Raw genomic sequence first — 15,588 nt, 5'->3', positions numbered from 1 at the left:
GGAACTTGTGTGAACCTTTTAGAAGCCCAAAACAGTGCCTTGAACAGAGCGGGTATTCGATAAGTACTTACCAGTTTACAATTATTAATATGACCTTGGAGATTCTGTTATTAAATAACTTTTATTATAATTGAAGAGGTTTTATTTAAATGATCAGTCTATAGTCTGTCAATTATTTCTGCAGCAACAGTCTAATCATACTTACAAATTTTGGGGGTAAAAAAATTAGATGAGTGGAGTAAAGTTGAGCTCAGACTTTCACATGAGCTGCTTATTAGTGTGAAACAGTTAATATATGAGATAGACTGTAGGGATCTGTACTTGATTTCCTAACACTTTTATCATAACTTACCAATTTGGCTGATGAGTTGTCTGAATTGATCAAGGTAGCTCTGTCCCTCAGGTGTTATTCCAAGTTTTCTGATGCCTCGATTGAATTTTTCTGCTCTATCAAAAGGATACTACACAGAAAATTTTAAGGCTACTTTTAATAAAGATTTCTAAAGCACAAAATGCTTCCCAAATAAACCATGCCAATACCACTCTCCTTTTAATTTTGTATTTCAATGTGCTTAAAAATTAATTAAATTAACATTAATAAAAAATTCACAGACTACCAATGTTCAAGGTCAATATAATTTTCTTTTTGACATTAGCTAAAGTGACTAATAATCAATGCCACTAACCTAATTTCCCTACCACAATTAGTCTCCTAACCCCCAACAACTCTAACAGAGAAAAGAAACCAATTCCTCCCAGAAACACTTGTTCACAGATATGTGACCAAGTTTCTGTGGACTGAATAGGTATTAGGGACTTAGAAACATACTCCTTCTCAATAAACACACGTCAGCTGGGTTAAAATTTCTAGTAACCATCACCAATAAAAAAACTACTTTTTGGTCTTGGTTGATTAGGAGATTTAGGAAATTATTCATTTTGTAATAATAAAGCAATTCTTACATAATAGCATGAATATTTATCTCTAAATACTAGGAATTTCTGCTCTAATAAAATGGGCTGGGCGCAGTGGCTCACGCCTGTAATCCCAGCACTTTGGGAGGCAGAGGCAGGCGGATCACTAGGTCAGGAGTTCAAGACCAGCCTGGCCAACATGGTGAAACCTTGTTTCTACTAAAAATAAAAAACTTAGCTGGGTGTGGTGGCATGCACCTTTAATCCCAGCTACTCGGGGGGCTGAGGCAAGAGAATCTCTTGAACCCAGGAGGCGGAGGCTGCAGTGAGACGATATTGTGTCACTGCCCTCCAGCCTCGGTGACAGAGCAAGACACAGTCTCAAAAAAAAAAAGAGTTAATACAATCCTCTACTGACAAACGTAATCTGTAAGTTTATCAGATTATCCTAGAAAGTAATATTTTGCTACTATGGCACTAAAGAGAACTGCCATTATACAAGAGAGCTGGAACTACTAGGTGAATCTTAAGAAAAGTAATTAAAATAGTTCCATATATGGCAAATCAAATATAGGTCCCATCTAAGCCTATTGGTTCTCCAACCACATGGCTACATGCGCCTGCTGCCACTTAATCCAACAGACTCTTCACTTCACTATGGGAAAACAGCCTGGAAGGTGAAAGGACAATAGCATTCTTTTTTTTTTTTTGAGACAGAATCTTGCTCTGTCACCCAGGCTGGAGAGCAGTGGCATGATCTCAACTCACTGCAACTTCCACCTCCTAGGTTCAAGTGATTCTTGTGCCTCAGTGATACAGCTTGCCTTTGTCCCCACCCAAATCTCATCTTGAATTGTAGTTCCCATAATCCCCACATGTCCTGAGAGGGATGAGATGGAGATAACTGAATCGTGGGGGCAGTTTCCCCTACCCTGTTCTCATGATAGTGAGTCAGTTCTCACAAGATCTTATGGTTGTCATAAGGGGCTTCCTGCTTCACTGGACACTCATTCTTTCCCGTCACCCTGTGAAGAGGTGCCTTCCTCCATGATTGTAAGTTTCCTGAGGTCTCCCCAGCCATGCAGAACTGTGAGTCAATTAAACCTCTTTCCTTTATAAATTACCCAGTCACAGATATTTCTTTATAGCAGCATGAGAACAGATTAATACACTCAGCCTCCTAAGCATCTGGGACTTCAGGCATGTGCCACCATGCCCGGCTAATTTTGGTATTATTAGTAGAAATGAGGTTTCGCCATGTTGCCCAGGTTGGTCTCAAATGCTTTGCTCAAGTGATCCACCTACCTTGGCCTCTCAAAGTGCTGGATTACAGGAATGAGCCACTGCACCCGGCTAACAGCAGCATTTGTATGAACTATCAGCGAGAATATCAATAGTGAATTGTTTTTGGAGTGCTAGGCAATATGTACCAGAATTTTAAATGTTCATATTCTTTGTCCTAGAAATTTCTCCTTAAGGAAGTTTTCAGAAAGTCTGTATTTACAGAGATAGATGTGTAAAGATGTCACTGTAACATTCTAAGAAGGAAAAATTAGAAAAACCTAAATATTGGTCAACAGAAGAGGGTTAAATAAGTTATGATATACATGGATGTATCCCTATCAACTCTTGGGATGAAGCAGATCTGTATGTAGTGGCATGTGATGAGCACAGTGCAAAATGCTATGTATACTATTACTCCATTTTTACTACCAAAAAGCAATATATGTGTGTAAATATACATGTTTATATACAAAGATATCTGAAAGCCTTAACACTACATTGTTAGCGACTGCCTCCAGAAAATGGAATGGAAAGAAAAATGAAGGTGGATATTCAGTTTATTCACTCTGTATTGCTTAAATGTTTCAAAATAAGCATGTCCTGCTTTTATATTATTTTAAAATAAAGAAAAGTATCACCTGGCTACATTTATGATTTAATTTTTTCCTTACCTTAAGCCTACAGATAATGCAGAGTAAGAAATTATACGAAAAATGAAACTAAAACCCCAATAGAGATCTAAGTAATGAATTTTAGCATACACATTTGCCATAGACTCAACAGCTGAATCAAACACCTTAAAAAGAATAGGTAGCCTACCTTATGATCATTTTGGTCCTTAATTTCCCTGAAAAATCGAATATCTTTAATCAATCTGGATTTGATGTGTTCATCATACATAAATTGGCTAAATATATAGAACTTCTTTTTCAAAAACTGGTAGGTGAAATTAACCTATGAAATTAAAATTCAGAAAGTTGAAAAAAGTTAATATAAAAATTAATTCAAATCAATTTAAATCAATTTTACTATATAACAATTATCTATTTGTACTACCTATAAAGTACTATTTATAAGTCTATTTCATATAGGACCTGAAAATATTTCAATAATGTTTTTTATTGCTCAAAGTCACAAAAATTTCTATAAGTTCCTCTTACATATTTTTACTAAAAAAGAAAAAAGAAAAGAAAAAAGTGGAAAATATTCTCATGATAGGACTAAAGGCTGTAGTGAGAATCACAAACCAGACTCAAGACCCTAGTTTTTAAGCCATGGTCCAGTGAGAAGTTTCTATGCTCCTCCAGCAATAAGATTACTTACTGCTCATCTACAGGTCTAGAATGACACTAAAGTAAGAAACATGGTGTTCTCTGAACCTTCCTGAAGATACCACACATTCAATTATCTATCCATAAATATTTCTGATCACTTCTTACATGCAAGGCAACGTGCCTTCTCCCATGCTAGACATGGTCCTTGTCTTCACGAAGTTTATATTCTAGAACAGGTGACAAACATTTTAAACAAGTATTGTTACATAAATTATTAAATCTCTACTGCAATTATTTCTCAAAATGTTAAGTATGTGTGTACTTTGACAATAAATAACAAAAAGCCCTGACCTTGACTCAGAAAATCCTAAGAAAGTGAGGTATGAGCTGAGATTAAAGTCAAAATAGCACAATAAAATTAATTCTAATCTACAAATGGAAATAGTATAAGATTAATTCCAACCTTCAGGCAGAAATAGCATAAGATTAATTCCAACCTACAAATGAAAACCCTAAATTCATTTCCAACCCCCACCAACTCTCAAGTATTACTAATGATTTTGACAAATTTGTGCCCTTTTTACTCAGTATTCATTTACTCAATTATGGAAACGAATGATTTTCAAGAACTTATCTTGCAGCTTAAACATTCTATTCTCCTTGTTCTTTCTGTTCCTTTGCATTTTTTAAAAAAATCTCTTCAACAGTCTTTTTTTTTTAATCCTTTCCACTCTTAATAGTGGGTAACTATTCTGCCATCCTCTGATTTCTATCCTTCTATGCTCATTTCATCAACAGACATCAGTAATCTACATTCATTAGTGTAATTAACTGATGAACGTCTATATCCCCGTGATTACTGTGAAAGCAGGAAGTGTCTTTTTCTCACACTAGTGCCCAGCACAATCCCTGACACATAAAATACATTCTTATCTGTTACATGAATATTTGATAGATGACAAAACTCAAGGAAGAGCTTACGCTCAAAAGTTCAGTTTTATTTATCCTCAAAGGAAAAAAAACATGATCATTACATGGATGACTCCTTATTTGGAATTTAAAATTGTATGTTTCATTTCTATATTGATAACCACTGTAATGGAGGTCCAATCATATCACTCATTGGCTCAAAATCTTCAATGCCTTCCCACCATATACTAAAATGATCCCAACTTTTTTTCTCCCAATTCCCTACTCCAAATGTGTTTAATAATACTGTACTACTTAAGCATTCACAGTCTTCTGCCCTAAAGGAGAAATTAATTGTGCTCTGAAAACCAGGTAAATTGAAAGACGTTTTTCCACAGACAGAAAAATAGCATACGAGTTCAAAGGATTCCTTCAAGTGAATGCCCTTTTCGTGGTTTTTTTTTTTTTTTGAGATGGAGTTTCGCTCTTGCTGCCCAGGCTGGAATGCAATGGCCCTATCTCGGCTCACTGCAACCTCCACCTCCGAGGTTCAAGCAATTCTCCTGCCTCAGCCTCCTGAGTAGCTGGGATTACAGGTGCCCGCCACCACGCCTGGTTGATTTTGTATTTTTAGTAGAGACAGGGTTTCTCCATGTTGGTCAGGCTCGTCTCGAACTCCCGACCTCAGGTGATCCTCCATGCCTCAGCCTCCCAAAGTGTTGGGATTACAGGCGTGAGTCACCACACCAGGCCGTGAATGCCCATTTCTAAGAAGATTCAATATATTTTTAGTAAGTTCCTATTTATATGGACATCAAATAATTAGTAACCCCTGCCCCAAAAAGGGCATAAGTAACATTAAATAAATTACTATCAACTGCTCACTTTCAAAAGTAAACTTTCAGAGATCACAGAATCAACACAGATAAACATATATATATGTGTGCACACACATATATTAATGTGCTGATGTCCTCAAATATCTAGTGCTCTTTATAATGATGGCTCTGAGATGGTTATCTACCCTAAAGTGTCTTTGTATCACAGCTCTCATCACATCCAACACAATTTTAGGACCAGACATTTTAATTACTAACCAGAAAAAAATGGAAATTCACGTAAAATATAAACTAGTTGTGTATGTTTGCCGGAATATTCTATGAGAAAACCACGTTCCAAGCTATTAAACAGGGGTCTATTACCCACCCAACCCCCAAAGAAAAGTTCTTACGGTTGTATTCATAATTCCCGTGCCATGTGTTCGAATTGAATTAGCAATATGCCGAATATTAATAGTATTCAAATGCTTGTTATTGCTTGTTCGTTCAATAAAAATCTGCAATGAAACAAATTTATGCTCAGTAACACAACCCATAGCAAACACTGGTCAGAAAGATATCCAAAGAAAATTTTAGAATCTATTTCATTAAAGACAATTTCATTGAAAATGCATTCAAGAAGATAGTACAGGTGAATATCCTTAATCCGAAAATCTGAAATCCAAAATGTTCCAATGAGCGATCCTTTGAGCGTCATGTTGGTGGTCAGAAGTTTACGATTCTGGAGGATTTCAGATTATGGATTTTCAGATTAGGGATGCTGAACTGGTGTATGATACAAATATTCCAAAATCCAAAAAAAAAATCTGAAATCCAAACACTTCTTGTCCTAAACATTTAGAATAAAGGATACTCAACTTGTACAATCAAAGCAAAAAAAATAAATAAGGCCTCGAAAACAATTACTTTTTGTTTCATTTAATTTCACCCATGAGAATCAATTCCTTGCCCCCTCAGCCTTCCCACTATATCTCCACCCACATTAAAAAAAAAAAAAATTTATAAACCCTACTCACCTGATTGTTGAGATTATAGAGGTATCGGGACACAAATATATGAATGTTTCTCATAATTTCTAAAACATCAAGGCCCTACAACATAATAGACACGCAAGTTTTATTATAATTCATTAAAATAATCAGTTAAACTTGTATCAGCATAGTGACTTATTGATTATATTGTTTCCTAATATTTTTAAGTTATTTTAAAGAACTATATAAAAGGTATGACCAAAGGTTAAAAGACAAACAAGACTATCTCCTTAGGGAAACCTGGCTGCTTATTACTTTATCTTTTGTGCAGATAGAAATAGTTAAGTTTGAATATTCAAAGATCCATGACCCACAGTCATCTCCCCACCAGCCTTGAGAATATTTGTCTCTTCAACAATCTTCTCTATATTTTTTCTACAAAGTAAACTAATGGCCAGATTCTAAAAGGTAGTCAGAATATGCTGTGACATTTATAAAATATATACTACTTTTCAGGTACTTTGCAAGGTTCCTTAGATGTAATTCTAAAATATGAGGTATCATTCTTCTAAATTCCACAGGTGACAAAAATGAAGCTAAGGAAGTTGTTCTCTGAGGCAAAATAGCTAGGAAGCAGCAGGACCTTGGGACTTTAGAAAGTCTAATTCCAAACTGTTATGCTTCTTTTGATCACACCAGATAACTTTCAAATAGTACAAGTTATCTATTAAGAATCCTTCATTATTTAGATATTACTCTAACACCCAATGGTATCATATAAACCGTTCCATAGTTTTTTCTAATTAGAGCTCAAAGGAGCATCACAATACCTTTTTAAGTTTTCATTATAACTTTTATCGTATTTAATTTGTTTACACATTTTTTCTCCCAGAGGCTATTACATGAGCTAGGACTATTTCTATTTATCTTTGTATTCCTAAACATAGTTCAGTGCCTAGCATGTTCTCAATAAATATTAGCTATATAAATGAATGAACGAAAGGATATACAGACTGATCCTAGAAATAATCCCTACATGCAGCAAGATAAAGGGAAAACTAGAATTCTCAAATTTTAGAACTGAATAAATATTTTTTGGTAAATATTATCTGGATCATCTTAGAAAGAACTCCATGCAAATTATCTGATAACATAAATTATTATATTCATGAGATAATGCCATACTGTACATTAACTAATTGAATTAGCAAAGCTAAATGTTTTCCTATACTCCTCATTTTAAGAACAAACACATTTATAATCATGTAAATAACCATTTTTCCTAAGATATTAAATTTTATATACTATAAGCAGGCTTAAAATCCTTAACTGTGACTTTGAACTTCTTAAAATTCTACAGAAGTCACCTCACTATCCTAATGGTTTCTGAAAAGCTGTATATAAATCTATATATATATGTATATCTCAAATGCTCAGAAGACTGAATATAAGTAGGATGCCTGTGGTAAATTCCTTTATAAAGCAATCTAGCAGCACCTAATTTTTTACTGTTGTCATGTATAAGATTTTATACAGCAAATAATTTCTTAAAAAATAAACACATACTAACTAAAGCAAAAAGAAAATAGACTTCCTTAAAAAGGACTGTTATGGCCAACAGTCAAGAGTATGCTAAAAAAAAAAAAAAAAGAATTTTATACTATACCTGTTCCAAAGTCTGACTGGGAAGATGTGCCTCTGTCATAACCAGTCCATAACGCTGAGTAGCTAAGTTTCTCATCTCACTATAAGTGGCCCAGTCATGAAGGGCTACTGTTGTTAGATTGTAGAAAGTCTTGTCTAGGTAGTGAGTTACATAAGCTACAAAAAAAAAAAATTTCAACTTATGAAACAGTAGAAAAGGAAATGAAACTAAAAAGGAAAAAAATCAACTTATCCTTGAACATCAGATTTGTTCCTTTAAAATATGGTATTAATAAAAATGAGAAAAGAAACAAAATGTAATTAAAGAATAACAACACAAAATTTAAATATACCCTCAAAGTTTTGTTATTTAACGGTAGGTTAAAAAAATAGAGAATATGACTCTAAGAAGGAAAGCAAAACACTCACCCCGAATGTCAATGAAACGATTGAAAAACCGAATTGGATTCAGAGAGAAAAAAAGAGCCAGGTCTTTCATGCCAACTTTGAAAGGGTTTCGGTCATCCAGCTTTAAATGAGTATGCACAGAAAGTCGCAGATCTTTCTCTATTTCTTTGCATAATTTGTCCAGCAAATGCTATTCACAAAAGATTTGATACTTTAATTTTTCAAAATGATATTGCAATTGTATTGTTTCCCTACATGTCTATGCTCCTTTTTAAACCAACAGTTTTTTGGTCAGAAGCAGTTACATAAATTCTAAGTCTTTATTTTCACTAATACCTTAAGGTTAATACTCTTGAAAAGAAAATATAAAACTAATGATTGATGGTATCATTATAAGGAACATGAATATGCAACTTAAAGCATAAAATTTATGGAAACCAGCAACAAAGGAGGAAATGTCATGAGAACATGCAAGAGAGAAAAGAAAAAAAGCTTTCTTGTAATAACCATTAAAAAAAAAAATCACAAAATTCATTGTGCTAAAGGTAATAAAATTAATCATCTTTTCTAGTCTACCAAGGAGTTCTAAATTACTAGCCAGGCATGTATTTTATTTCCTAAATAAGAATATTTAATACAAGAAATTATAAAAAGTTTTTCACAATTTCACCAAACCCAGGTAGGATTATATTGTGAAATTTCCTCATTTTTAATTCCTCCCTCCAAATAAAACTATCGCTAGATGGAAATTTAATTTCAAAGATATCAGTATTTATAATATATATTTCCTTAAAGCAAGGAGGGGCACACATATTGGATTCAAATTACTTTTGTTACACGCTAAATCTCTTAAATATACAATTTCCTTCTCTTAGGAGCTCTGCAAATAAAATTCAGTAAAATATTAATAGTTAAGTTGCTTTAACTGGACCATTAGCAGCTTTCAACATTCAAACCCATTTCACATTTGCATTCTTCTAATAAACAACTTTAAATTAAAATATCTATTAACAAAAGTAAATTTAAAATTTCCTAATTCCTAGTCTGATTTCTAAATAAATGAATTACAGACCAATTAGCATAACAGTGATATTGTAACTAAAAATAGTTCGTTGTTCTACCCAGCAATTTATAAAAAATTTAACTCAGTGACAGTCTGCTTCAATCGAACATTTTTTTCCAAACACTACATTCCGAACATGTTTTAAGCTTTTCAATCTCAAATATGATGTTACCTCATTTAAAATTTCCATAATTTCCTTGTCATAGCAATCCAGAAGTATCTCATAGGACTCTAAATGCCTTGCATGCATCATAGCAGGTACACAGTCGCGCAAAGCACTGAACATGTACTAAGAAGAAAATTAAAATGTACATGAATTTAGAAAAACCAGGTCTCTAATCTAAACAATACTGCAAAAGTTAATTATCTTAAAAGACAAAACCTCAATCTGAAGGAAAAATGATTTTCCACAACTGTCTTAACTTTCCTAAAGAAAAAGAACCTAAAGCATATACTTCAACTAAATATACCCCAAAAAATCACATTCACTACTCTTTTCCTATCTTGTGCATTCAAACACTTATTTCCATAAAGAAAAAGAAAAATTTGAATATTTTTTAAAAATATTTTTTCTTTTTCATTATAATTTGCTGATGAGTAAATGTCAGACTACTATGACATAAATTAAAATTAAAATCATGAAAATGATTAGGAACATGAAGGAAGAAATTAAATAAATTAACTTCATCAACAGTAACATAAAATTTAACTACAGACTATAAACACTTAATGAATATGCAGTTTACAAAACAGTCAATTTTAAAATAGTTTACTAAGTCAAAAGATCTATTTTAAACTAAAACGGTTTATACAGTGCCTTTTAAAATGATGGAATTATTTTTAAAATTGTTCTTTACTTACATGTAATCTGGCTGCATCAACAGCATTTTCATACACATCATCTAAATAAATTGGGAAGACAGCTCGATGCCAGTATAAAAAACAACAGTCACATTGTGTTTGGACTCTACAATGTAAAGTAGTAATCAGTCACACCAAAACTGAAAAATCCCAAAACAATATGAAAGGAATGACAACTACTACAGAGGGAAGAGTTCCATCTTACACAGTTTGCATTCCCTACATCACTTAACCCAACGTAGTATAGAAAAGTCACAAAAGAAATACTATCAAAATGAAACAAAGGTAACAAACACTCCAATGCCTGACATTGTCAGAATTCTGCACATACGCTTTAGTTGTAGACCATACGTGAAAAATGATATGCATAATATTCAAGCATCAGTTTAAAATAAACATTTATCGACCATTTTTGGTTTTGGTAAATAAAAATAAACTCATTTTCAATATTATTTGCTATGACTAGACTTAAATACTTGCATCACATGCTCCATTTTTCCTGACTCTAAGTTGGAAAGAAAAATCTTTAAAAAAAAATTGCGACCAAAAAAAATACCCCACACTTAACATGTCTACAGTCTTTGCCAAGTGACTATTTCACACCTTAAAGGGCAATAGAATGATCATTAACTATGTTATAATGAAAAAGGTTCAATATTTCTTCCCAAGAGTGGAAAATTAAATGCCAATAACAAGAAAAACGTCAGTTTCTCCAGAACAACAACAACAAAATAAGTTATAAGTATGAATACTAAATGGAAATTGTGCTGTGACCTTAATTCAGCTGGAAATCAAAATATTCTAATTTCCCTTCAAGAAACTTACTGCTTACTCAACAAAAAGAAAACAAGAAAGCCAGAAGTAGCTACAAAAATAAGCCTTCCAAAAACTAATTCAACAATGTTAATTCAAATTCGTGTCTTAAAATTATAGAACACTATGTATCATGGATCGCTAAGTCCCACACAAACAGAGGAAGCCCTGTTATATAATGCAGCAATCTAGGTCCAATAGAGATACCCAACATAATAATCATGATATGCATCAGAGTCTGCCAGATGCTCTGAGGTTGCACTGTTTTTTCTCGTGTGAGTTTTTCTAGGGGCTACCTGCTTCCTGTAGAAGCAAAGCTAAATAAATATGATCCCTAGTCACAATCTCATTTTGGTCATGCTAAAGAAGTTACAGAAAGGAACTAATGTTCTATCTGAATTTTATTTCTTCTCTTGCTATGCTAAAAAGAAAATCAATGTTTCTATTAACCCTGTCTTTAGAGTACCACAGCATATCCCAGTCCTACTTACCGTTCTCTAAGTTCACTAATAAGATCCAGTTTTTTCATGACTACTTGAAGCGGAAAGAGTTCTTCGTCTTTAAATGTTTTCTATCAGGGACAGGAAAAAAGGCAGAGAAGTTGCAGTCAAAAGTTTCTAGGGTCAGTAACAAGGGAACTGTGAAATCTCAGATCTCATTTCTGTTCCATAAGTAATAGCAGTACGCTTACCATTTGTGTGCCAACACTTAGTGCCAAAGAAACAATAAGTCGCCGTTGCTTTGTGCTTGGTCCATTTAGAGTGTTTTCAGCCAAAACTAGAGCAGAGAGCACATCAAGACGCTGTTCGCTGTATTTTTTGTCAGAAATCACTCTTTTCTTAAAAATAAAACAGGAAAACGATTTGTTTCTGAGGCAATAACAAAAGACTCAGAAAACTTCTTGATTATCTTTTCCATGATTTAAGAGAGCATATACAAATACTTTCCCCATTAAGCTTCAGATAATATTTTATTTATACTTTACTTCTGTAACATTATCTCTTAGTACTACCAGAAACAACAAATTAGGCATACTTTAAAATTTCCATATTAATTTAATAAGTCATTTTTTAAATGATGCATCAATTTCAAAAGTGCAAACAATGTCCTTTTTCAGAAGTGTATTAAAGTATTACGTGCTACAATTTCACAGTAAAGATAATGCCAATAACTTGAAGTAAAAATTGTAAAATACTATGGAGATAAACAACCAAGCATATTATGCTTGAAGGAAAGGAATAAACAGGGTAAACCAGAAAACACATATAAAACAATGGAAGAACAAAAAAGATAACATGCTAAATACATATTAATTTCCATACCTTGGCTACAGAAATAGAATGAAGAGCCTGATGTTGAAGGTGCTGTGTTATATGTGAAACTGAATCAGCCACAACCATGCTTCTCCTGTAGAACATATGCTCTATTGCCTAAAAAGAATCAGAAATAATTTTGTGACAATCAACTTTAAAACTTCAGGCAAAATTATAGAAGATCTTTATGACCTTAGGCTAGGGAAGTGATCTGTAAATGAGATACAAAAAAACCTTACAGGCCTGGCGCAGTGGCTCACACCTGTAATCCCAGCACTTTGGGAGGTCGAGGCAGGTGGATCATGAGGTCAGGAGTTCAAGACCAGCCTAGCCAACATAGTGAAACCCTGTCTCTACTAAAAAATACAAAAATTAGCCAGGCATGGTGGCACATGCCTGTAGTTCCAGCTACTTAGGAAGCTGAGGCAGAATTGCTTGAATCTGGGAGGCGGAGGTTGAGGTGAGCCGAGACCGTGCCACTGCACTCCAGCCTGAGCAACAGAGCGAGACTCTGTCTCAAAAACAAAACAAAACAAAAACTTAGTATACAAAGTATAGAACTGATAAATTCAACTATACTAAAATTAAGCACTTCCATTTATCAAAAGTCTCTATAAAGAAAATAAAAAAGCAAGCCGATGTATCACAAAATATCTACCAGGTACAAGCGATTAATGTTCAGGATATAAGAAGACCCAAAATGAATGAAAGACTTTGTTTTTTAAAGGCACACAATCAAATTTTAAAAAATGAAAAGACATGAACAGATTTTTCACAAAAAAAAGAAACACAGTTAATAAATAATTGAAATGATATTTACCATCACTAACAATCAGGGGTTAAATATTAAAAATCATAATCAAAACCAATTATACCCACTAATTTATATTAAAAAAAAAAAATGAAGCTCCATAATACCAGAGTTGGCCAATTGGAAATACAATTTTATTTCTAATGTAATTTTCTAATGTATTGTGGGAGGTGTATATATATATATAGTCTGTATATAGAGACAATGTGACATCATCTCGAAAAGCTGAACATATATGCAACATATAATCCAGTAATCAACTTTTAGGTATACAATTTCTTAGAAAAACTCCTGCACAAGTACACCAAGAAACACATACAAGGATGGCAACATTCTTTATGATACAAAAACTGGAAACAACCCAAAGTCTATCCACAGGAAAGCTACACAACAATGAAAATAGATGGGCTACTCATCCCAACATGGATACACTCAAATACAAAATGCTGAGTAAAAAACAAAATGTTGAATAAAAAAGCAGACCAAAAAATACATAAAGTACTACTCCACTAATATAAACTTCAAAAACATATATAAGGATTAATGTTTTATTGATTCATCCATATTTGGTAAGCTAAAAAGAAAAACAAGGGAATGATAAACATAAAATTCAGGACAGTAGTCTCCTCTGAGGTGGACAGGTTGAGATACAATTAGGAAGAAACACAGTATTTGAAAATATTGGTAACATTCTATTTCTTAAGTGGGACAGTGGGTATTTAGATGTTTATTATTAATTTTAAAACCATACTTATGTATTACAATTTATACATATTCTAACAGACATATACTCATCTGTATTTATAGTTCATAAAAAATAAAACATAAAATATCTATAAACAAATAGTATAAAGAAAAAAAGGCTGAAAATCCAAAGGCAGAATCTCCAAAAGAAAAATCTTTATTTCCTGAACAAATCTAGTCAATTATTAGGAGAAAATTCACCAGTCAATTGTAATTTCAATTTTTACAAAAGGTTAACTGGGCTTTCCTACCTACAGCTTTTTTCTTTAATACAGAAGTAAGCTAAGAAACACGTTACCATACTTGCATAGGTGTACTAATTCTTAATTCATTTGACCACCTCTATAAGTAGTCTATTGTTCAAATCACAAGATTACAGCACTTAACCTAAATTACAAAATAAATAGCCTTATGTTAACTAACCTCATATGCATGTAAACACTGTAATGGATAACGGTAGACAAGTTTTTTTTTAAACTCATACAACCTTTTTAAAACTTCCATGAGTAAAACTTTACTAATTAAATTAAAGTTAACTTTTCCATTTTCTTTCTTTTCCCTCTCACTACCTTAACTTTTTTTTTCCTGTGTGAACTGGATATATTAACTTTATTTAGTAAAGTTTAAATATAATGACCAGTCGTAAGTAGTTACTCAGAAATTTATTTAAATGGCTGGTTCCTTTATTCAATTGACAGAGAAGTACTTTCTCATAACTTTCTGTTCTCATATAATCATGTAGTCAAATCTTACAAGATTATCCTAATTTAAGCCTGGGTCACTTCTCAATTATGATGGCAAAGTAAAATAATCTAAAACCTACCTTGAGAAGTTCAACAAGCCTGCATAATGCCTTAACTGAGGTTTTGGTCATTGGCTTTTGCATGGACATGTAGAGATTCATTGTGGTTTTAATAATGGTACTAATACTATAAGCATACAAGAAGCCCTGTAAAGGAAAACACTGATTATAATCACAAGGAAAGACTTCTTCAAGATTTCATTATCTATGTAACATCAGTTATTCCTCAACTTACCAATAACTATATGCTTCTAAAGTTCATTTTAAAGCCAGCTCTTAAGATTTGGAGATACTCTTCCTCACAGAGACAATAATACATGGTGGTTAAGTTTCAAAGCAGCCCTAACCATTTATTTATCCTGTCACATACCAGAAGTTTAGTACTGTCAAAATAACAGTGTATAATCACAGCTTAAGAATCTTTTCCTTGGCCAGGCGTGGTGGCTCACTTTGGGAGGCCGAGGTGGGTGGATCACAAGGTCAGGAGATCAAAACCATCCTAGTTAACATGGTGAAACCCCATCTCTACTAAAAATACAAAAAAGATTAGCCGGGCATGGTGGCAGGCGCCTGTAGTCCCAGCTACTCGGGAGACTTAGGCAGGAGAATGGCATGAAACCGGGAGGCAGAGATTGCAGTGAGCCGAGATCGCGCCACTGCACTCCAGCCTTGGTGACTGATCTAGAAAAAAAAAAAAAGACTCTTTCCCTTAGAAAAGCTTTGAGTGAAACAATTTGGATGTTAGAAAGGTATCTATTCATCCTTATCTTACCTGCCAGGGAAGAGAATAAAGACTCCTATCTGTTGCCACTTAAGGCAAGAGCTGAGGACTCTAAGGAGTTAAAAATGGAAAAATGAGAAAGAGAGCTGTTCAGTCAATACAGATAGGCACGGCAATTTCTGAGTTCCAAGCCAAGTCCCCCTTTCCTATTCACCT

At 33.5% G+C, this 15,588-nt stretch overlaps 1 protein-coding gene across 2 annotated transcripts in view; it reads right to left on the bottom strand.

Annotated features, from left to right (window-relative positions):
- The window catches only part of WASHC4 (WASH complex subunit 4), a 63,601-nt gene that overhangs the window by 17,265 nt on the left and 30,748 nt on the right, over positions 1-15,588 (bottom strand). For both annotated transcript variants that reach the window (XM_015152660.3, XM_077954837.1), the window contains 12 exons: positions 14,673-14,798; positions 12,304-12,411; positions 11,673-11,819; positions 11,473-11,552; positions 10,169-10,274; positions 9,480-9,596; positions 8,266-8,434; positions 7,859-8,013; positions 6,238-6,312; positions 5,614-5,718; positions 3,019-3,153; positions 353-461 (listed from right to left, as the gene is read on the bottom strand). In XM_015152660.3, coding sequence (XP_015008146.1) covers positions 353-461; positions 3,019-3,153; positions 5,614-5,718; positions 6,238-6,312; positions 7,859-8,013; positions 8,266-8,434; positions 9,480-9,596; positions 10,169-10,274; positions 11,473-11,552; positions 11,673-11,819; positions 12,304-12,411; positions 14,673-14,798 — 1,432 coding nt within the window. The remainder of the gene's footprint in view (positions 1-352; positions 462-3,018; positions 3,154-5,613; positions 5,719-6,237; positions 6,313-7,858; positions 8,014-8,265; positions 8,435-9,479; positions 9,597-10,168; positions 10,275-11,472; positions 11,553-11,672; positions 11,820-12,303; positions 12,412-14,672; positions 14,799-15,588) is intronic.

This window comes from Macaca mulatta, chromosome 11 (assembly GCF_049350105.2).
Source record: "Macaca mulatta isolate MMU2019108-1 chromosome 11, T2T-MMU8v2.0, whole genome shotgun sequence".
NCBI lineage: Eukaryota > Metazoa > Chordata > Mammalia > Primates > Cercopithecidae > Macaca > Macaca mulatta.
This window is presented reverse-complemented; position numbering and strand designations above follow the sequence as displayed.